General features: G+C 52.8%; 1 protein-coding gene across 3 annotated transcripts; it reads right to left on the bottom strand.

The window, feature by feature from the left end:
- Positions 1-1,178: 1,178 nt before the first annotated feature.
- Positions 1,179-20,049, bottom strand: CARD10 (caspase recruitment domain family member 10). 3 transcript variants are annotated; one of them, XM_056482214.1, is made up of 21 exons: positions 19,598-19,805; positions 17,566-17,784; positions 17,121-17,258; positions 16,463-16,788; positions 14,577-14,759; positions 14,091-14,246; positions 13,843-13,968; positions 12,781-12,975; positions 12,544-12,681; positions 11,711-11,826; positions 11,454-11,494; positions 10,687-10,807; positions 10,064-10,244; positions 9,138-9,261; positions 7,833-8,073; positions 7,479-7,548; positions 7,052-7,151; positions 6,561-6,719; positions 4,467-4,588; positions 3,708-3,823; positions 1,179-3,496 (listed from the first exon to the last, which is right to left on the bottom strand). In XM_056482214.1, exons 1-21 carry the CDS (start codon positions 19,602-19,604, stop codon positions 3,289-3,291), a joined length of 3,087 nt encoding a protein of 1,028 aa, XP_056338189.1. In that variant the 5' UTR covers positions 19,605-19,805; the 3' UTR covers positions 1,179-3,288. The 3 variants fall into 3 exon arrangements, with proteins under 3 accessions (XP_056338189.1, XP_056338188.1, XP_056338190.1); XM_056482215.1 differs by having other exon boundaries at positions 1,180-3,496; positions 19,802-20,049; XM_056482213.1 differs by lacking the exon at positions 19,598-19,805 and having other exon boundaries at positions 17,566-17,863.
- Positions 20,050-22,363: the final 2,314 nt, after the last annotated feature.

Below are 22,363 nucleotides of genomic sequence, written 5' to 3' on the forward strand. Positions count from 1 at the left end.
GCACACTCCCACCTTGTGTCCAGCCACAGACACTTCTCCTGCACACAGGAAATACCTCCCTGCAAGGCTGAACCCCTGTGCTCAGTTTCTTCACATCTCAAACACACTCTCACTCTGTCCCTGTTCCTGGCTACAACTTTTTTTTACTTTCGTAAGGAAAAAGCCACTGAATCCACTTCTCTTCCCTGCTCCCCTGGAGATCTGGATTTATCCAAATCTCAAAGACTCCTGCCTTCCCTGAAGTAAGAACATCTCCAGAGCATCTCCCATATCCCTTTGGAGAGTCCCTGCAGGTTTTATTTTTAGATCCCTTTGAATACTGATGCTTTCTTACACTGATTTGGGGCACGGGTAGAGTCATTCTCCTTCAGGCCTTACATTACTGCAGGGATGTGAACCTGGTGTGATGGGATTGCTCACACGGCTGGCCAATGCTCCTGAACCAGAAATTAACCTCCCTGAGTGCTCCAGCCACATGCCAGCAGCCTCAGGCACCTGTAAAGGAAGCTTCTATAGCTCCAAGGCATCCTGCAGCAGCTCCCAGCTCTGGCTTAGGAGATCATTTGGGAGGCACAGGTGGGGCACAGCTCCTTAACAAATACAATTCGTACAGAGCATAGTGCCAGGAAACTCTGCTGGGGCAGGGGGACACTGTGGACAGGGCTGGTGACTTCCCAGGGTGACACATGTACCATCTCAACAATTCCCTCCCTGGAGGGAGAAATCTTGCTCTCAGTGACTCTTTACAGGGGTTTGCACAAGGCTCTTACAGCTGGTAATTGGTGCCCAGGGCTGCTAATTGCATTGTGCCTGTTACCTAACCCGTGACTCATTCCTCCAAGCAGGCAGCCATCCCCCCCAGGAGGTAAAAAGAAGGTGGGCTGGGGCATGCAGGGCAGAGAGGGCCATTTATATTTGCCTTGGAGCCCTCTGCTCCATTTCTCACCCATGTCCAGAACAAGTTAAGGCTGGATTTTGTTAGCCTCAGGGGAGAGAAGCTGGATAAAGGGAGAGCCTGGAAGAAGCCTGGGAGCAGGGGAGGCAGAGCTGCTGCTTGGCTAGGTGGGTAGTGCCAGCCTGCCTCCCAACAACCTCCCTTTGCCTCCCTTTCACTGTGTTTGAGAGCACTGATTACCCAGGATAGTGCTGGGGGATGTGATTCTTTGGGAGGGCAGCAAGGGCTAAGCTGGGAGCACAGCCTGCCTAACTCAAGGCAGAGGGGCTGCTTTTAACAGCCAGACTAACCCAAGGTGGAGGGGCTGCTTTTAACCCCCTTCAGCCTAGGCCATAGGACTGGGACTGGCTCCCAGTGCCAGCAGGGACACGAGGAAATTTCAAGCCCTGAGTCACAGTGCCTCACACACAGTGTTTTCCCCGAGTACTCGAGTGCTACTTTTCTCCTGCAAAGATACAAATTCCAATCTCCAAACCCATGACAGGGTGAATGGGAACTTGTTTTGGGACTTGTCTTCTCATCAGCTCAACAAAAATCCTGCTTTGTTTGCCTGCAGGGCAAGCACCCTCCCAGGAGGCTGGCTGTGCCTGGATGCTCAGGCTGCATCCCCTGGAGTGGATGCCACTTGGGAGCTTTCATCCTGGAGCCCTGTGTATGCCAGATCCCCCTTTCCTGACAGAAGAGGTGCATGGCTCCAGGGCAGAGCGAGGAATCTGCTCTACATTTTAGTGACTGCAAGTTAAAATCTTCATTTTCTTTCCTCCCCCCTTCACTCTCGTCCTCATAAAAGACACAGTCAACTGGTTTAGAGCTTGAAATAACACCTCACAGGGGACTCGTGAAGATCAGCAAGTTAATCTTTGCTCAGAGCTTCACAACTGCCACCAGCAGTCCCAAACCACATGGACAAGGAGGACACAGAGAAGACCTGACTCTGGTGCTGGTTGTCCATCTTCTCTCACTGACCCCAGAATCAGCAGACTCTGCCTGACCTCAGTGCCTCAAGAGCCCCAACCCTCCCAGAGCCACAGACTTCCTTTTCCTCTGGCATGCCTCAGGAAAGACCACCTACCACCACAACCACCCCCTCTCCACAGCGTGGGTATCCTGGCACCCCTTTCCTATGGCACCTGATAATGGTGGCTGCATGACAGGATTCAGGACCATGCAGCCTAAGTGAGCACTGCTGTGGCTACCCAAAGTCTTCATCTTCCCCCTGTCAGAGTCTGAACCCACTCTTGGCCCCATGTCAGGGTGAGAACCCCACCTTGCAGGGCACTGTCCCCCTTTATCCTAGAAGAATGGCTGGGTTCAGTCTCCTTGCTGTCACCCAGGAGGGTGAGGTAGCTGGCTTGTCACTTCACACTAACCAGGACATGGAGGGAGGGATGCAAAGCTCTAGGGAGACCTCAGCCAGACAATTCAAAACTCAAGTGAGTTATTCCCTGAGCTTCCTAAAGCACCCTGACCAACATCAGTGTGGGGAAAAGCAAGGGACTGAAAACCAGGGGCCAAGTAGAAAAAGGAGAGGACTTAGTCTGTGGCACACTTAGCCTGTCCTCTCCCCACACTTCTTTCTGCCCTACAACAGCAATAGTAGTGCTCCCTCCTTCCCCTGGAGGGCTGGGCAGCTGGGTCTCACCTAAAGGAGGAGAAAAATATCCTTTTGTGCATCACCCATACCTTCCCAGTAACACAGCCTGCCACCCATTCCCATTATGAATGGTATTTAATTCTCTTTTACAGGCGGTTTGCCAATGAAAGGCTCCATTAATAATTTACAAGCAATAAAGGGTAGAGCTCCTATAAAACGAGGGTTTGTTGCAACCTTAGTGTCACTCCAGCCACAGTGGGTCACAGGTGTATGAGCCGTGCTCCCTGTGCCTCGGGGCCAGAGGTGAGGTAGATGGGAAGAGAGGACCCGGAGCACACAGTGCCACCAGGTAGGGGAGATGGTGGTGACTGGACAAGAGCTTCAAACGTGTGTGAGAAATGCTCTGACACAGCCTGATCCCACACAGTTCCCTACATTCCCTGTCTGTCAATCTGACCACGTACAAGGGCAGCCCAAGGTGACAGGAGCGGCCCTCAGGTGGTGAGAGTGGAAGACGTCTTTCCAATGAAATTCAGAAAGCTCAGACAGGGGAGGCAACTTCTGCTACTTCCTGGCTCTTGTGGCCCTCAAGGGGATGAGAAAGGCCACCCTGGGGGCCTTAGCTACCAGCATCCCCTCAGGGAGGAAGAACACACTGCCTGGAGGGCTTGGGAAGGCAGAGACCTCTGAGAGCAGCTTTGGGGACAGGAGGTGGCAGTAGCCGCTCTGCTACCCCCCATCAGTCATCGCCCTCCTCAATCCACAGCGGGCGGGTTTGCTCCTGGAAGATGCACCCACGAACCACCTTGGGCAGCTCCTCGGCACAGCTCCAGGCGTGGGGCTCCACCCGGGCCCAGGAGCAGGGCAGGGTGTGGAGAGCCCGCTCCACACCGCGGCACACCTTCAGCACCTCCGAGTCCCGCTGGCCCGCCTTCCCCAGCAAGCTCCTACAGAGAGCACAGGGACAAATGTCACATAAAGAGGGGCGTGGCAAAGCCATCCGGGAACGCACTCGCACGTACAGAAAGCCAGTTACCCAAGCACCAACCCCAGCACACACATCCAGTGCTCTTGCCTGACCCTTGCTCTGTCTCTGAGACAAGGGCTTCTCCCTCCTCCCGTGATACCCTCCAGCCATGCCACACCGTCTTTCCTCACCTGAGTCCTCTAACGTTCTTCTCAGTGACCTCGACATGGATAACGATGGGGTATATTTCACTTTTAATTAGATCCCTCACACCTTCAACTCCCAGCTCTAGCAGGCAGTGTTTATTCTGGAAAGGAAATTGAATAGATTTACTGATTTAAATGGAGAAAAAATAACCCCAGCCCCTGACAGTTACATTAAATCAAACCCCATACTGTGCAATATCATTGCTTTTCCAATACTAATTCCATTAAAAGTAAGATTTATGGACACTGCCAATAGAAAAGGGGACAATTAAAGAGCAGGGTCACCCACTCCATCACTGCCAATCTAACCCAAGAGCTCAGTGGACCCTGCTCTCAGCCACAGCTCATCTTCACATCCCCTTTGTCATTGCTGTCACCCACAGCCTCACATTTCTGCCCTGAGCAGAGCTGTTGCCACTTTGGTGAACATGAGGAATGTGAGAGCAGGGAGGTCACTTCTGAGTATGGCATGTCCCACTGCCTCCCCCACAAATCCCCAATTGCCATTTATTTTATCTGAGCTCATCAGAGACTCAGGGAAATGCCCATATCTGCTGCTCCACAACTCCACAGCAACTTGACCTGAAACACTCTCCAAATTACACAGCCCCCAAGCAAGCAGCTTCTTTATCACCACACCACACCACTCTTCCTCTTTTCCCATTCAGCTTCCCTCTGCTCTCCTCCAGTCTGAATGAGCTGCCCCATCCTGGCCCTTTCTCCCCACACCAAAAGCCTCAGCACCTTCTCCATTGCCTCCCGGATCATGTGGATTCGTCCACTCTCCCTCTGTTCCTGGGGGGCAGTTCTAGGCACAGGGTGCTCCTGAGCGTGGGCTGTGCTGGGATCCCCTCCTGCCAGCTTCTCTGCAAGCCAAGAGGAAATAGGGAGAGAGAGATGTCAGCCCCTTCTCCCTCTTGCACGGACTTTCTACCTCAGATCACACACGTTTGCTGATGTGCTGGTGCTTATCAAGTTCAGTGTTTATGGATTCTGGACAGCAAGTCTAATTATACAGTACCACACTTTGGCATGGATCTCCTGCAGCTTTCTGGTAGGGAACAAGTGAGATATCACAGCTGAAGACACCCTGCATGGCAAGAGCAGCACCTTGTGTTGTACCACAGCAGCCTAAGCTGGCTCACAGTCATTATCCACCCACTGCCACACTGTCCCAACCCCTCCCTAGCAGAGTATGGCAGAAAAATAACCACTTTATCCTGCCAGGTAGGTTTTCTGCAGGGTTTGAGTGCTACACAGGCTTATAGACAGCTCCTGTAAGTGAGCACCACGGGGAGGGAAGCAAGAGGAGTGGGTGTATGCTGGGAGAGTGGGAGGAAAATGGAATGAGCTAAACCTTCTTTTGCTGGTGGCAGCCTGCTCAGAGGTAGGACAGCACGCAGCAGCCAGCACCAGGAAAGCAGCAGAGAAGTGATGCTGCCAGAGAACTGGGGGCAGAGCTGGCTGTACACAGCTGCAGCATGGTCATAGCAATGGTCAGAGCAAGGACAGCCAGGTGACCCTGGTACTCCAAACAGAGGCTGACACAACACACAGACCCAGAGCTGACTTGGGAGCCACAGGCCCTGCATCCCAGCACGCAGGTGCCAGGCTTTATCTGCCCACCATGCTGCTCTAGGCAGCTGCCCACACTGCCACAGAAACATTAGGAGGCATCATAAAAAGGCTTTCAGGGGCTGCTTGTCCCTAAGATGGAAATAAAGCAGTATTTTTAGCAGAAGGTATGTTTGGAACTGGGTCCAGAGCATGTTCCAGTTATGCCAGGGTCCAGGCTGGCTGGGCATCCTCTGCCTGGTGGTACAGTACTTCCCAGGTAGACCTGGATCCTGCAAAGCCATGTTTCCTTTGCAGGCAGCAGACTCTCCTGGAAGATCTAAAGAAAATACAGGCAGCAAACAAAAGAAAAATGGCTTGGGGCTTATGGATTATTTTCCTTTCCCAGCAGGCAAAACTGGCAGGGGACAGTGGAGTTTTTGCCCACAGCGTAAATTCCCAATTGCAGTAAAAGCTTGGAATCAGGTCTCCCATGCAGTGTGAAGGGGACCCTGCAGAGGGCTCAGCAGGACAGGATATATGGCCAAATCACTCGGCTGAGAAGCCCAGCAGCCAAAATTTTCACAGCCATCCTTCAGCAAACCAGAGATTTTTCACTACCTCCATCATTACCCCATGAACAAATAAACCAGCTCATTTTTCAGTCCTGCAGTTGGCAATGGAAGAACTCTAAACATTGGGAAAAGAGAGCACCGGAGAAGTGGGAAGGGAGGAGGAAAGAGGGAGTTGTCCTCTCTATGGGACATTCCCTATGGGACAAATGCCCTTTCCCCAACAGCCTCTTCAGCCATGTGTCAGCCTCACATCTACTGGCAGAAGGAAGAGGATAACAGCACTGAGGTTGGATCCTCCTATTCCTGGGCCCAAAGAGCTGGCATGAAGTCAGCCTGCAGATCCCACATCAGCCAGGGTTTTCACCTCTGGGAAGAGCTGCCCAGAGCAGCAAGGCAATGCTACACCATCACCCACTCAAGGGAAGAGAGATCCCCATGCCTCAGGCAACCAGAAGGGAAGGCTGGCTTCTCTGTGGGCCAAAGGGATAGAACACAGTTAAAAATAGGAGGGAATATCTTGCAGATACCCAGCCCAAAAAAGTGACCAGTCAAGAGGTATTACATGGGAAGACTAAGAGGTTCCCACACTTACCCTCTGAAGGGAGATCTCATGGGCTTTCCAAGACTCCCATGAGACCATAACCCAACCTTCCCAGAAAAGAGCAGCTCTTCACTGGAATGGACTGAGCAAGCACACATTGCTGCCTACCTGCTGGGCACACATGGAAGTCCAGACGAGAGGTGGGCAGGTCCAGCAGGTTCCTGATGAGCCGTGGTGCAATGCAGCTCGGGGACAGCACCACAGGACGGGGTGTCTTCACCACCACAGGGCGCACCAGGCTGTAAGGCTTCAGGCTCATCTCTGGCTCTGAAAGACAGCATTGAGAAAGAGAAAGCCAAAGGTGAGAACACAGGAGACAAGGCCAGCCCATAGACCATCCCATTGTTCTGTACCACCTCCTCATCCTGAATCATGGCAGTAGCACCTGCCAAACCACCTTATGTCCACCTTATGTAGGGAGGGACCCTAGCCTGGTCACAACACTCACTCATGGACAGATACTCTGGATGTAGCCCCCCTGCCTGTTTTCTGGGACTCCCTTGAGTTACACAGCAGTTTATTCTCCACAAAAAGTTGGATGACCAGAGGACAACTGGGTCCCCAAGGGTGACAGGGCAGGCACAGGGCTAACAGCTCACCTGAGCAGGGGTCCAGCCACAGCTTCTGGGGAGGCTGTTCTGAGCTTCTCTGTGGTTTGGATTTCACCAGGCGCAGTTGGCCCAAGGCCCGTTTCTTTAGCTGAGGAGAAAGGGAGGGCAATTAGGTTGAGAGCACTGCCCTTTTCACACACCCACAGAACACCCTCTGGCAAAAAGGATGGAGCACCCTTACGAAAAGCAAGGGATTAAGTCTGTCACCCATTAGGTTCGGTCTGGGAAGTGGGGAAGTGGTAGAAAAGTACAGAGCAGTAACACTGCCTGGCCTAAAAGCTTTCCTTGCTATCCCATCTTCCACTTCCATACAAGTTGGTTTACCAACAGACTGGGGCAGATTGTCTCTGAGGTGGTGAGATGGCCACAGGCACACACACACACACAGCTCTCATCACCCACTTCTTTGGCTTACATTATTTCTGTGACCTCTCTGCTGCCCAGGCGTCTGGCGCTTCTCCTGGATCTTCAAAAGCTGATGAGCCCTGAAAAGACAGAGAAAGCTTGCACTCAAGCAACTCCACAAGTCCCAAGAACCATAGCCTGCTGGGATGCTCTTCACCAATCCCACAGCCCTGCTGAAGCATAGGCATATCAAAGTCCTCACTCAACCTCCCAGTCCCTCACGGGCTCCCAAACATTGGTCCCCATGTAAGCCTTAGTCATCCTACCCCATTGAGAGGCCAGTCTGCAGCCCAAGGACCACGAGGGGACGGCCAGCACAGACAAATGGGGCAGGTCCCCCTGCCTCCCTCCTGAGGCTGGTCACCTGCTGTAGTTGGGCACCGTGCCCTTGTCCAGGTCGCGCAGGGTCAGGGGGTCGACGCGAGCGCAGTACCACTCCAGCCGGCCTTTGTGCATGGTGTCCGTGACGTGCAGGATCTCCCGGCACCTCACGCACAGCGCGGAAGGGTCCGACCGCTCCGCCAGGGACACGTTGGTGCGGACGTAGAACGAGTCTCCAGAAAGCTTCTTCCCTTCCTCCAGGGCTGCCCGCAGAGGCTGGTAGCCTGCAGCATAGAACACAGGTGTCTTGGGTTGCAGTACAGGATGTGGCCAGAAATGTGTATTCTATCACCAACTCTTGAGACCAGGTGGGGCAGTGATCCTTATCTCTGTGGCACATGTTATCTGCTAATGGGCCATCTTTAAAACCAGGTGGGGCAGTCATCTTTGTCTTTTCCACAACCCATCCTCCCTCCAGGAAGATATCATCTGCTAATGGCCCATTCAGTCCCACTGTATGACTGATAAAATTACATCATCCCATGGGAGATGCTCCAGCCAGGGGGAGGAGCCAAGCCTTTCCTACCTAGATAAAAACTGAGATTTTGGACAGCAAGTTACCCTCTTTCCACTGGATTCCAGAAAAAAACTGGACCTTTCCACATCATCCCTGGACCTTCAGAGGAAAACTGCACCTTCTACAGGAGCACTGCTTCAGCTGAACCACATCTGCCACTGCAGGAGGATGCAGCCACCATTTAATGGGACTGCTACCAACACCCTGACTGACAGGGTGTCAGGCTGTATTCTGACTCTGTCAGGGTTGGGATTGTTCTTTGTAATACTGCATTTCTATTTTAATTTTCCTAGTAATGAACTGTTATTCCTAATTCCCATATCTTTGCCTTAGAGCCCCTTAATTTCAAAATTATAATAATTTGGAGGGAGAGGGTTTACATTCTCCATTTCAAAGAGAGGCTCCTGCCTTTCTTTGCAGACACCTGTCCTCCAAACCAGGACAAGAGGTCAACCACAGGTGGGGATGCAGTAGACAGCAGTCACCAGTAAGAAAGTCAAGTCCCTGGCACAGTTGTGATGCTCTGGATTGGGGTTAAGGTGCAGAGGAGGCAAACAGACAGAAAGTCTGTACCTCTGTCCTGTAACTCAGAGGATGCACAAGTCACACCAGAGAGGGAAAGCTACTGGAGCTACAGCCAACCCCTGTGTCTGACTGCTGGCCTAGGACCAAACAGGAGAGGAGAGAGAAAAGCTGAGATTAATCTCCAGGCTTGAGTGAAGAGAGGCAGAGAGCTCAGGTTCAAAGGTGACCCAGCTGCCAGCACCTTACCTTCCAGGTCAAGCTGAAAGATGAGACTAGATGGCTCATCCCAGTGCAGTAGGCTCAGGTAGGCCACCTCCCGTGTGCAGTTCTCCAGGGAAAGCACCTCTTCCTTCAGCGATGGCACCCTCAGCTAGCAAGGACCCAACGCCTTAGTTAGACCTAAGGGCTGGAAGAGCACACACCCCCCAGGCTCCCTCCCCCATCAGGGTCACACAAAAAGTGTTACAGAGGTCTGGGAAAAATTTTATCTGAGGACAAGGCATCCTCAGTCTGCCTCTGGCTCCCTCCTCTGCCTCTGAAATACCTGCTGCTAGCCATCACCCAGTCTGGATGGTGGGCTGAAAGGAAATGTGTGTGTGCATGAACGTGTGCGGGAGCAGGAGCACTGCCTTGTTTTCAGTAACAGGTGGGATATTAATTCAAGTAGTGCAGCTGTATTTCAAGTGGTGTCATTCTTGGCAAAGCAAAAGCCCTTCCCTCCTTCCAGGAGCTTTCTTCAGAGCAATTATTCTCTATAACTCAGGAGGGTCACAGAGGCCTGAGAAAACTTGCTCCAGAATTGATTGGTTTGCAATGGGCATGTGCAGGATGCAAACTGCTCTGAGAAACTACAAGGTGACAGACAACTCAAGGGACACAAAGCTGTACTGGCATCTTAATCGTGTGACTCCTTTTTGTTTCTCCCTTCCCACAGCTCAAGAAAAAGTTTCAGAAGGTCTTGGCATTCTTACATGCACAGGTACACTCAAGTGCCATGAGACCTGGGTGGGTGTTTGTGCTGTGTGAAGCTCTAGACAGGGAGCAGTCCTGGAAAATAAGAGAAATGGGGGTGGACTTCCAGCTGGGTAGAGATCATCTTGCACAGGGAATCACTCCTCACATCCTCTCAGGTGCTTTGCAAACCCACAAAAGGAGCCCATTCCCAGACTTACCTCAATGAGCCGGCACCCTTCCCTGAGTCCTGCTTTTTCAACCTGGGAGCCTGGCTTGACCCATTGGACATAAATTCCTGTCCTGTTCCCTCCAAGGATGGAGATGTCTGTTCCAAGCCTCTTCTCCTGGGGTGAGGGATTGCTGGGATGACCCACACTAGTCAGCTGTACCATCAGTGACCTGGCAAGGAGAAATGCCAAGTCTGGCAACTGAGGTTTACTGCCTTGTCCAAGAGCCAGTCCCTCATGCCTTGTTTACAGCTACAGGGTGTTTACTGCAGCACAGAGCTCATGACTCACAGCATGCCCATCACCAGGGCACACAGAGATTATACAGCCCCTTCACCAAAGCCAAGCTGGGCTCCCACAGTCCTTCCCTACCTGGACACGTCTAGCTCAGAGCAACATCTCCACCCCTGCCACAACCAATAGGACAGTGCAAAAAATTGAAGTCCTACTAGGAAGCAAGGACTATAGGATTTTCATTTCTCTCCTCTCCCACTAGCAAGAAAGACCCTGCAATAGGAGGGGCAGAAAGGAAGGGTCTCCCAAGCATTCCTGGCACCACAAAACATCCCCTCAAGCACCACCACAGAGTGCCCAGCTCAGAGAGCAGCAGTCACCTCCTGGGGATCTCCTTGCGGCTGGAAAGAGTGGACAAGCAGATCTCTGACTTCACCCTGGTGTAGGTGCTGCTGGAAGAAGAGGAGAAGGCCCCCAGCAAGGTGCCAGGAAAACTGCTGCCTAGGAAAGAGCAAAAGGGAGAGGGAGCACTTTACCTGTACTAATGCTGCAGGGAGCTCATGTTTTGGGGGTGGCAAGGGTCTGCCATCCTCTCCTGACCATTTTCTAGCATCTGACTGGGAAACTGAGGCTGCAGGGAGGCTTTGAATGGTCACCCTCAAGAAAAGGGTTTCCCGTGTTTCCTGAGAATAAGCAAACCTTCATTCCCTTCATAAGCATTTTGGTCAGAAGGCAGCAGCAGCAGCCAGGGACACCTGGATGTGCTCAGACCTGCCAGCACCAGGAGCTTCACTCCAGGAGACTTACAACCCATCATATAAGTAGTAGCAGATGAAGGGAGTATCCAGTAACACTCCAGGGCAAAGGCATTTCCCTCTTCAATTACCTACTCCCTTCAACAGCTCTCCATGAGTCAAACAGAGCTGATGCAAATAGCTGCCTGCTCTGCAGAGGAAAAGCCAGCTTTTCCAGCTGCTCTGCCTGACAAGGCATGGAGGGATATGAGGGCCTACAGTACCATGCTGCAGGTTCAGAGCCCTCACAATGACTGCACAAACCAGAGGTGTGAGGGAGGGTCAGTTGTCCAACCCCTCTCCCCACAGCCACCTTTTCTTTTTAGCTAAGCCCGTTGAGGAAAGCCTTGTACCTGTTCCATCTTCAAGGCTGCTAAAGGAGCCACAGGACAAGCTAGAAAGGAGACACAAAATGGATCTGTAAGGCAGCAGCTTTTCCAAGGCCTGTCTGCATCTCATTCTCAATCTCAGCTCAGACTTCCCCACCACCCCCAGGCATCCCTGCAGCCACCACACAGCTCCCAGCCAGCCTTTCCACTCAGTTCCCATTCCAGGTTCTCTCCTAATCCCACAAACCCCACAGAGGAGACAAGCAGCCCCCAGCAATCACCTTTTGTAGGGCATGCACCTCTCTTCCCGCTGCCGACGGAGGATGGAGCCGATGCAGGGAGGGAAGGGGAAGGTGGAAAGGCGGTTGATATCCTTCTCACTGTCGGGAGTCCCATCCTTGGGCAGAGTGAGAGACATGCTTGCTAACATCTACACCCAGCACCACTTCTCCCCTCCCTTCAGGCCAGGGGAGCAAACAGCTCCTCAGCTATCCCAACCCTCTTTAGGATAATCCACATCCCTCCAAACCCCCAGGGACACCTTGTTTTCCCAGGCAGATAGCTCAGCCAGAGATCCATGACAGTGCATCCCCATCTTTTTGCAAAGCATACGCTGTGGAAGCAGCAGCAGATGAACAGATTATCCAACCCTTGTCCTTATATTTCTGTTTTAGCCACTACACACCCAGAGGCATCAGTAACCTGTGGGACTGCCCATTTCAGGGTGCTCTGGGATGACAGTTCAAGGAGTCAAAGGAAAGAACCCAACTCCCTTAAAAACAACACAGTGCTGCTACAGGGCTCAAAAAAATCTAGATTTCTCCTAGAGCATGCATAGATTAAACAGCATTTTAGGGAGGATAGCATCTTACATCAGACTGTTGGTTTCTAAGGTGCCATATGGGACGAAGAGTTTTCACACACTTTAGGGCAGCACTGGCCAGTTTGCTAGAGACTGAGAGCTTTGCATCTGAGATCTGCTCACACCTTACACAGCACCCCACACCCAAGTCACAGCCCCACGATGATGCCACTCCAACGCCTGTGTGCCCTTCCCCAGCAGTGTCTCCACTGGCCTCAACTGAGGGCCAGCCTCACATGGTCAGGCACTCACCATGCTCTGAATGGCTGAATCACCTGGGAATGGGGTAACAGAAGTCCCCAGAGTATCCATGAGTCCATTTGTAGGGTTGTCTATGAGGCTCCAGGTGCTGCTGAGGTTGGAGCAGAGGGAGTAGGAAGAGCTGCACATCTGGGAGAGAAGGGACTCCATCATCCCATTTGCATCCCCCAGAACTCAGTCCTGACCCCTCTGCCTTCCCTCTTTCCCCTTCCTTCTAGCCACCCTCACCTTGCTGAGGCTGCGGCCGCCCTGGCACCGCTGCAGCTGTGCCTCCAGCGTGCTGTTCAGCCCCTCAGCCTGGCTCAGCTTGCTGAGGAGCTCATCCCGCTCCTCCTCCAGGGCCCGCACTCGCTTGCGGTACTGGTCCTTCTCAATCAGGCTCTGGGAGTACTGCAGCTGCACCCCATCACGGCTCTGGATGGCCTGCAAGGAGCCAGGCAGAGTGAGAAAAGACACAGAACTGCACTGCTGATCCACACCTCCCACCCTGGCATGGCTGGACAAGATCCACTGGGTAAGAGAGGTGTCTTGGGTTGCAATGCAGAATGTGACCAAAAGTGTGTATTCTATCACCATCTGTTCAGACCAGGTGGGGTAGTGACCCTTATCTCTGTGGCACATATTATCTGCTAATGGGCCATATTTAAAACCAGGTGGGACAGTCATCTTTGTCTTTTCCACAACCCATCCTCCCTCCAGGAAGATATCATCTGCTGCTGGCCCATTGAGTCCCACTCTATGACTGATAAAATTACATCATCCCATTGGGAGATGCTCCAGCCAGGGGGAGGAGCCAAGCCTTTCCTACCTAGATAAAAACTGAGATTTTGGACAGCAAGATACCCTCTTTCCACTGGATTCCAGAAGAAAACTGGACCTTTCCACATCATCCCTGGACCTTCAGAGGAAAACTGCACCTTCTACAGAGCACTGCTTCAGCTGAACCACATCTGCCACTGCAGGAGGATGCAGCCACCATTTAATGGGACTGCTACCAACACCCTGACTGACAGGGTGTCAGGCTGTATTCTGACTCTGTCAGTGTTTTGGGGTTGTTCTTTGTAATACTGTAGTTCTATTTTAATTTTCCTAGTAAAGAACTGTTATTCCTAATCCCCATATCTTTGCCTGAGAACCCCTTAATTTCAAAATTATAATAATTTGGAGGGAGAGGGTTTACATTCTCCATTTCAAAGAGAGGCTCCTGCCTTTCTTAGCAGACACCTGTCCTTCAAACCAGGACAAGAGGGTATCCAGAGCCCTGTTACTGCTGGGTGAAAAGCAACTTACCTGGTCCCTCTCTTTTTCGATCTCCTCCAGCTGCATCAGCACTGTGTTCATACGATGCTTGTAGAGATCACAGTCCTTCTGCAGCGTCCGGTATTTCAGCTGCAGATCTTCCACCTCCTGCAGGTACTGGTAACAGCAAGAAACAAGCATTAGCTTCCCTGAAAGGAACTCCTTTACAGCCCCTTCCCTTCCCTCTCTTCCAGGCCCTGCTTGGTGTGCAGGGACACAGGCAGTGATGAATGCTCTACCTTATCCCTCAGCTCTTCTGCCCACTGCAGCTCATTCTGCAGGGAGTTGAGTTTCTGACAGAGATCCTGCCGGTCGTCTTGGGCTTCCTTCCAGTCATGCTCCAGGATGTCCAGAAGGATCTGCTCAGAGCCTGGCACTGGGCCCTCACTGGGCTTCTAAGAGGCAAGAGGATACTCTCACTGTACCACAACCAAGGGAGCAACACATCAGGACAGTGACTGGCAGATGGGTACAACTGCCACCATCACCCAGCATCAATCTGCTGTGTACTCCAAGGCACAAGGTCACACTTGTGAGCACAACCAAGAATTACAGAGCTGGAAAAAAGCACCCATCACTGCAATGGCAGCCACCACATCCAGGCAATATGCTCAGAGGCTGGGACAGGCCAGCCCAAACCAACAATTTCCCCATCTTCCCAGTGGCTGTGTAAACAGCACTGAGGGTGGCCCAGGAAAGGAGGTGCCCTAGAGGCTGGCAGGTACCTGCAGCATGCCCTGCAGCTCCTGCAGCGACGCCGTGAGCCGCTGGTTCTCAGCCCACAGCTCGGACACGGCGTCGGGGGGGCCCCGCTCCTCTGCCTCTCGCTGGGGCGCTGCTGACGCCTGCTTCCGCAGCAGGCTGCACTCCTCCTCCAGGCTGGAGACCTGGCACTTCAGCTGGTCCACCTGCAGCCCAGGGAAAAACAGTCTGACACACATGGCCCTGCACCTCTGACTTATTAGCAGAGAGAAGCAGAGAAGAAAACAGGTCTGGAGGCGAGTAAGGTACAGGAGGCAACCACAGGCAACCATGTGAAGGAGTATCCTACAGCTGGGCCAAGGTTAGCAGCACAGCTGCACACAAAACCTTCTCCCTCAGGGAAAGGAGGAAGAGCACTTGCATAAGCACATTCAGGATCATCTCTTGGTGCAACAACTTTCTTCCTATCCTGGGGCATCCACAGTGCAACTGGCCTTGATGGTGGGTGGACACGGGACCTTTGGTACACTGCCAGGGCCAGCAGCGGTGAGTATCTCCTAGACAGACTCCTAGAGCAGCTGAGAAACAAATTCACAGCAGAAAAATCCACTGGAGGGTACTCAGTGTGGGACAGCACCTCTGGCCTGGGAGGTGTTTGAGGTTCAAGCTGCTGGAGGCTGCAGCGCTCTACAAGGCATCATTATTCCCTGTCTTGGTCCCATACTCCTCCACCAACATGTCACAGCAGACTGGAGGTCAGGTTTTAAGAATAAGAAAGGTCCTCCCAGACCTGTAATGACTGATTAGATTGACCAAAGAACCAATTTCACAGGTAAGGCTTTGAGAGGAAATGGGACAGAAGCCTATCAAAGCCACCAAGAAGCACTGCCAAAACTACCAAGGAGGGATTCAGGAGCTGAATTACTTCTGTGAATCTGCCCAAAAGACCTAGAATGGCTTTTGGGTACCAGAAACTTCTGGACCTAAGAGTCGGGAGGGGAAGGCAAGCTGAGATGCTGCTTCCAGGGGGATTTCTTCAGCCCACAGTTACCTACAAGTGATTCACCTCCCTGCTCCAAAGAGGCCCAAAGGAGCTGGCATTGGCAGGAATACCAGAAAAAAGGTAAGGGAGGATCCCGCCACTGGCAGAACAGAATAAGGTACAAAAGGTAATCACAAGGCTTTGTGAGAGGTCCAGGCCCAGACTGGTAGGGGGAATGCCAGGAGGCAGCAGAGCACTTAAAAATATGGGTTATTAATAGGTTCAAGGTAGGGCTGTCCTTGCCCAGGCAGGAAATGGGTGCATGTTTGCAGGAGGTGAGAGCTTGGCAGCTGGAGTGCAGTGTCACGAATTCCTTCAGCTATGCAGGGCATGAGTCTTACAAACGTCATGAGAGCCATGAGGAGGCGGTGGGGAGTGGCAGGGGGAATGAAGTCTGGGCCAAAAGGCTCCTAAACTCAGCAAGGTGGGCTGGGCAGCTCCAGGCAGCACACACACACCTAGCGTGGGTGGCTGCACAGCCACCAGCCTCACTAGGGAGAGGAAAACACAAACCCTTGAATGGGAAAGAGTAAATATACACAGCTCGACAGGGTGAGCTGCCTGCTGCCCAGAGAGCAGGGCAGGCAGCACAGGGCAGCAAGCACAAGCAGGAGCACACAGTGGTGCATCAAGGGATGTCAGGGAAGGCACCAGCCCTGCTGCTGGCTCCGACTACATCACTTGGCAGTGGTGACGTCTCAGCCTCTCTGCAGGGCACATTTCCCTCAAGAGCAGGGCAGGATCCCCACACACATCCTGTGTGCCATCAGCTCCTTCATGCTCACAAGCCATCATGCTGACATGCGTGTGCACCCCTCTGGGCTGTCAGACACCCCGCTGCCCGCCCTGTGCCCCCCAGGACCCTACCAGCAGCTGCAGGTCCCTGCTGCGCAGCACGGCCATGTTCTTCTCCTCGCAGAGCTGCGCGTAGCGCATGGCCATCATGTAGTTCTCGTCCTTCAGCCTCAGCAGCTCCACGCTGTTGGAGTCCCACTCCTCTCTCAGCCGCTGGCAACGCTCCTGCACCTTCAGGAGCTCCTTCAGCTGCTGCTCCAGCCGCACCTGCTCTTGCTCCAACGCCTGGTTCTTCACCTGGAGCTGGTGCTCCTTCAGCAGGTGCTCTTTCCGTTGAGCCCTCACCTTCTTCACCTCCATCATCAGGAACTGAGTTAGTCCCTCAGGGCCTTCCTCATCTGGGGAGAGACAAAGGAGAACCTGTTCCTAGCTGCTGAAACGGGGATAACCACAAGAAACAGATTTGCTCAATGCTCTGTTTTCCACCAAGAGGTGACAAGTTCTCCTGAGGGTTTGCAGCCCTTGTTGTCCCCGGCTTATGGCACCACAGTCTGTCTCACCTGTATACATGGCCCCCTCCCTGCCGGCTCCAGAGTACAGAACCGTCAGGATTCCTCATGCACCACCAGCATGAACCCATTTTTTACGTAGGCATGTGAACTTGCACTAACTTTTCTGGCCCTTCCCATGCAAGCAGCAGCTGAAGGGAGAACAGAGCACCTGCTCCTACCCAGGATCATAGAGCAGCGCTGGGCTGGTTCCCTCCCCGTGAGCCGTGTGTAGTGCTCTGGGTAGTAAAACTCCAAGGATTCCAGGAAGGCTTCATAGCCTCGCTTCCCACGGCGCCGAAGGATGTCCATCAGGTAACCTGGAAGAACAGATAAAGAGCTAGGATGAACTCCCTGCAAAACAGAGAGAACACCATGCAGCCCCACTTTATGATATGAAAATAGCATCTCCACCAGTTCTGCTTCCATCCACAAAAATGGGAATGGCTGGAGGAACAAGAATGAGGGCACTGCCCTCCTCTGTGTGCATGCAGGGGGAGGCCCTGGGTGCAGAGCACAACAAAGCTGAGGGAGCAGTGCAGCGTGTGCAGCACCCACTCTGTGTCAAAACCAGGTTATCCCCCCCAAACCAGGCCCATCCAAGTGCAGGTTTGTGTCTCCTCCCACCTGTCTGGTTGCTCTTGCAAGGGAACCGGCAGGAATTGAGCACCTCCTCCTCATCCTGCTCGTCTATGACGCGGCACTGGCGCAGGTACGGGGTGAGCTTGGCTGGGTTCAGGGAGCGGGTCAGCTGGTGCCGTGCACTCTCAATCTTCTCCCAGATGGTGTCTTCTTCCTCCTCCTGCTCTGACAGGCTGCTGGCTTGGAGAGATGCATTCTCCACGGCTGGAAGGATAAAAGGAAAGGATAATATGATGAGGAATGATGGAGGAGCACAGGTAGAAGGCATAAGTCAAAGTATGATCCTGCAAATGGGACTCAGACACATTAGAAAACATTTTACATATTAATTAGTTTAGCAGAATCTTGAGTGTCCATCTAAAACCTTAGATATGCAGAAGGCCAGTGGTACATAAGGGAGTTAGAAACATACACAGTAGGAAGTCTAGAGAAGATATCATCCTTACCTCTCAAACATTCTTAAATCCCCCCAGCCATCACACACCTTCCCTTATGTCCCACCACTGAGAATGGGAAACCCTCAAGACCAAGAGTTTTCACAGCCTGGGCTGTGAAAGGTACCAGGCTTGAAAGGTATCCAGCAAGTGAATCTCTGGCACTGTGCACCAAGCATTGGTGACCAAACAAGTTCCCAAGGGCACCATGCCACAGAGAAGCTTGGCTACAGGTACTGGAATCAGCAGGGAATCACATGAGCATATCTTTCCTGTATCTTCCACACAGCTGTACAGAGCCTTGAAAACACATAGCAACAAGGCAAGCACTCTGCCAAGCAAACAAAGCAAGAGAGAGCCCCTCAAGTGAACGGGCCAAAACCTCTCAGAGCCACGGTGAACCTGCTCTATTAAGTGCTACAAGCTGTGATGGAGCAGGTATGCACAATGTGCTCTCTCTCCAGCTATGGATCAACTCAAACAGTTTTATCTATTTGCACTCAAGAAACGAAGTCTGCTTCACAGGCCAGCACAAATCCTTTCAGCTGTCAAGGCAAAGCACAGCAAAGATCTCCTGAGACTTAGAAGCCATTTCTCCTCCAATGTGTGCATGGTCCCCTGCTGCTCTGGTGTTGGCAGTACATCCAGCTTTGGTAGCCCAGGCACACAAACATCCCCAGGGGAAGGGCAGAGGTTCACGTTCCATGGGGGAAGGAAATGTCCTAGTCTTTTTCCTTTTCTTTGGAAATTTGGGGGTGGAGTTCTGTTGGTTTCGTTGGGTTTTTTTTCTTTCTTGTGGCGCAAACGATATCATGCTATTGACTGACAGCCAGCACAACAAGGAAGATGGCTAAGGGAGCTGTGCAGAAGTTAATCCTCCAAATACAAACACAGGAGGCTTGGGTCTGATGGATGAAAGACAGCAGGAACAGAGAAATGTTGACACCACAAAAGATTCTCAAGTGTCTCATTTTCTGCACCGAAGAGTTTAGAAGCCTAAATACAAATACAGATATGGATTGTTCCACGTTGAATAAAAATAGTTTTTCTTGCAGAAACTGAACTCTCATTTGAGACTCTTGCCACATAGACACGAGTATGCCGGAGGAGGACGCAGCAGCAGGTCGCAGAAGTTGAGCTGTTTCAAACTCCACGGCAGATTTATCCCTTTAAGTCAAACTGTTTCTCCAAGAAACTCAAGCCGGCTGTGCAAACCGCGACCAGCTTCTCGGCAAGCAGAGAGGGAAAGGGAGAGGGAGGGAGAGAAAGAGAGGGGAGGGCTGGGCAGAAGGTTCCAGAGGCGGCAGCCCCGCTCATTCCCGGTGTACCCCAATCCCTCCCGGGTACCCGAATCCCGCCCGGGCGCAGGGAGCGCTTCCCCTTCGCCGGGCTGAAGGCGCTCCTGGAGAAATGCCGAGCCGGAGGCCATTCCTGGCTGGCGAAGAGGATCAGAAGCGCAGACATTCCCCACCACCACCACCACTCCCGAGCCGGTGCTAAACTCACGCCCCGGGGCGATGCCGACGAGCGGGGGGAGCTGGGCGGGCTCCGGGACCCCGCTGCCGTGCGGGGCTCGCCCTTACCTGCCATGCCCGCTCCGGGCTGCTGCTCCCCGCTCCGCTCCGCTCCGCTCCGCAGGTGTGTCTGAAGCGCCCTCCCCACCCCGCCGCCTTTCCCTCCCTCTCTCCCTCCCTCCCTCGCATTCCCTCCCCGTCCAGCCGGCTGGAAAAGCCGGCAGCCCCGGGGCTATGGAGCTGTGCCCTGCTCCGGGGGTCGCGGGCGCTCACCGGCGGGGCGGGGGCGGCTCACTCCCGGTCACTCCCGGTTTCTGCGAGCTCCGGCTGCTCCGCACCTGGGCGAGCCGGGGAAGGGCTTTCTGTGCGTGTGTCCTGTGCTTCTTCCCCAGCCCCGGGACAGAGCTGCTCCCCGGAAGGATGTGGCTCGCTAGCCACTTCTCCTCCGAAACGCGCCCCACAGACCGGCGGGGGAAGGGGGTGCCCGCCTTGTGCAGGACCCTGCCCGGGCAGGATGGGGTCTCCTCGGCAAGGCACAGCCCCCCCGCGCTCTGCTGCAAAGAGAGATTCGTAAGGAGAGGCTTCCTTTGCTTCCAGGGCTGCAGAAATTGTAGCCAGGCCACCCAAGTGGGAGACTTGATTCTGGGTGGAGGGGGGATACAAGCAAGGGGAAAAAATTGAGAGTGCTGGAAAGATGCCTGATCCAGGCCAAGAAGAGATCCCACAGGCTAGATTTTAGTCCCAGTCCTGAGCTGTGTCCGTGGGTGGAACTGGGTGTGGAGACACCCCCGGGCAGTGTGATAGAGATGTACTCCAGGGCATGCAGGGGCTTGCAACCTGGGCCTGACCCAGCCCTGAGTTGCCCGGGCCAGGAGTGGATGCTGGGAGCCTTCCTCTAGTCCAAGTGGCCACAGCAATCCCAGGAATGGACCTGTGTGTCCACACAGCATCCCAAAGGGTTTGCACAGGGTACCCTCCACACCTGCCACGTGCTCAAATCTGCATACCACTAGATAAAGAAGCCTCTGGGAGAGATGGAACTGGACACCAACACCAAACCTCCCCCTTCAAGGCTAAGATGTTTTTCATTTTTTCTAGCAACCCTATTTCACTCTCATTTCATCACTCTCAGCTGTGTCAGACCTCAATAGCCAGGCTATAAGCACAGGCTCTGTACGAGAAATTCCCAATGCATTATCAAGCTCCTAAGAAATGGGAGTTCCCTGATAATCCCCAGCTCTGGAGCCAGCCCTCAGGGTAGCACAGAGTACTGCTGTGCATCCCTCCAGGGCTCTGAACACAACATGAAGGAGCCCGGCATTGCTCCTGCCCCTGCCAACACACTTTAAATGCCTTTAGCACTCCTCCACCGCAGCTTCTAGACCCCACCTCTGCACAGAAATCTCCTCATCCACATAAGTGAAGAAACAGATGTATGAACTGGGCCACCCTTTCCTAAAGAGTTTCTGCTGCACCCAAACTGAACATCTTCATTTGTTTCTCCTCCAGGGCCAGCGACAGGGCTCCTGCACCACTTTCAGCAGGGTGATTTGAGGGAAGGGAGGCTTTCAGGAGGCCCTTTCCCCATGCTGCTTTTCAAGATCAAGCACAGCCACCACCTGGGAACTGAGAGTGCATCTGTGTGATGCACAGGGCACACAGCCTTTTTTTGTTGCAAAATACACACAGATATTGAGCAAACACCAGGCACACACGACTTTCAGCAAACTGCCCTTGGGTGGCATCCATCCATCCCAACAGGCACTCGTTGACACTCTGAGCACATGAATTTGTTGTGGTCCCCAGGAGGGGACAGCTCCCACACAGAGGGTGCATGCTGGCCCAGGACCACCAGCAGCAGGGCACAGCTCTGTCTCCAGCCCTTACCTCCAGCCAGAGGCATCCAGCTGAGTGATGAAAAGCAAGTACAAGCAAGGCTGCCTGCTGGGAACCCGTTCTGACTCAGGCCATGTCAATTTTTGTCTGCTAGTTGTTCTCTCGAAAACAGCTCAGATCTCTCTCTCTCTCCCTCTCTAGTGAAAAGATTTCCTGAGCTGGATATTATGTGGTGATAGAAGATAAGATCTTCACAATCCTGATAAAAGTCCCGAAGCAAGAGTTGGTTTCTCTCATTCACACAGAGACCAACTCAGGGCTGATGACAAAGAAATCCTCTTCCTGCACCCACCCTGACCCCACGGGCAGTGGCTGCACTGCTTTGTGACTCAGAGCACTCAGACAGAACAAGTCCCACATCAAGAACAGCTAAAGAAATATCTTCACCCTAGGTTGCCCACGGAAGAGTCTCAGACATCCAAGTCCACGGAAAAATAAATAATTCAATAATTGGCTGGTACTGCAGTAAGGGCAGGTCCTTAGACTAAGTGACTAATTTCCTTAATTTTTTTACAAGATCCATTACCTGTTCTCTTTCACAGAGAGTCTCTGAGCTTGGCAGGTACTCCACAAGCAAGACCACCACCCCTGGCTGTGGTCTGGGTAACTGATCCCAGCAGCTCCTGAGAGGAACAACACATTCCGTACTTGTTTTTTGGCCAGGGTGTGGAGGCACAGGGATGCAAAGCTTATGCTTTGGAGGGAAGCTGGAGTTCTATAAGACAACCCCAGTTTGCTGGAGATACACAGTGCCACCAGACTGTACATGCTCACAGACAGGTATTGTATTTCCAAAATAGCTTTACCAGTAGCACTTGCTTTTGTGCTGGCACACTTGAGTTCACACTAGGAATGACACGGGGGTGTTTGGGTGTTTGTTTGTTTTTGTTTCTGTTTTTTGTTCTTGTATTGTTGGTTTGGTTTGTTGGTTTGGTTTTT

Source organism: Oenanthe melanoleuca, chromosome 1A, assembly GCF_029582105.1.
Source record: "Oenanthe melanoleuca isolate GR-GAL-2019-014 chromosome 1A, OMel1.0, whole genome shotgun sequence".
Classification (NCBI taxonomy): Eukaryota; Metazoa; Chordata; class Aves; order Passeriformes; family Muscicapidae; genus Oenanthe; species Oenanthe melanoleuca.

Bases quoted from the DNA above. Each gene is read 5' to 3' on its own strand.
- CARD10 (XM_056482213.1), bottom strand. From the start codon at position 17,848: ATGCCTTCTACCTGTGCTCCTCCATCATTCCTCATCATATTATCCTTT. The intron at 12,976-13,842 runs GTAAGTTGCTTT...GGCTCCTTGCAG, and splicing joins TCGAAAAAGAGAGGGACCAG to GCCATCCAGAGCCGTGATGG. The intron at 10,808-11,453 runs GTACAAGGCTTT...GCTCTTTCCTAG, and splicing joins CAGCCTTGAAGATGGAACAG to GCAGCAGTTTTCCTGGCACC.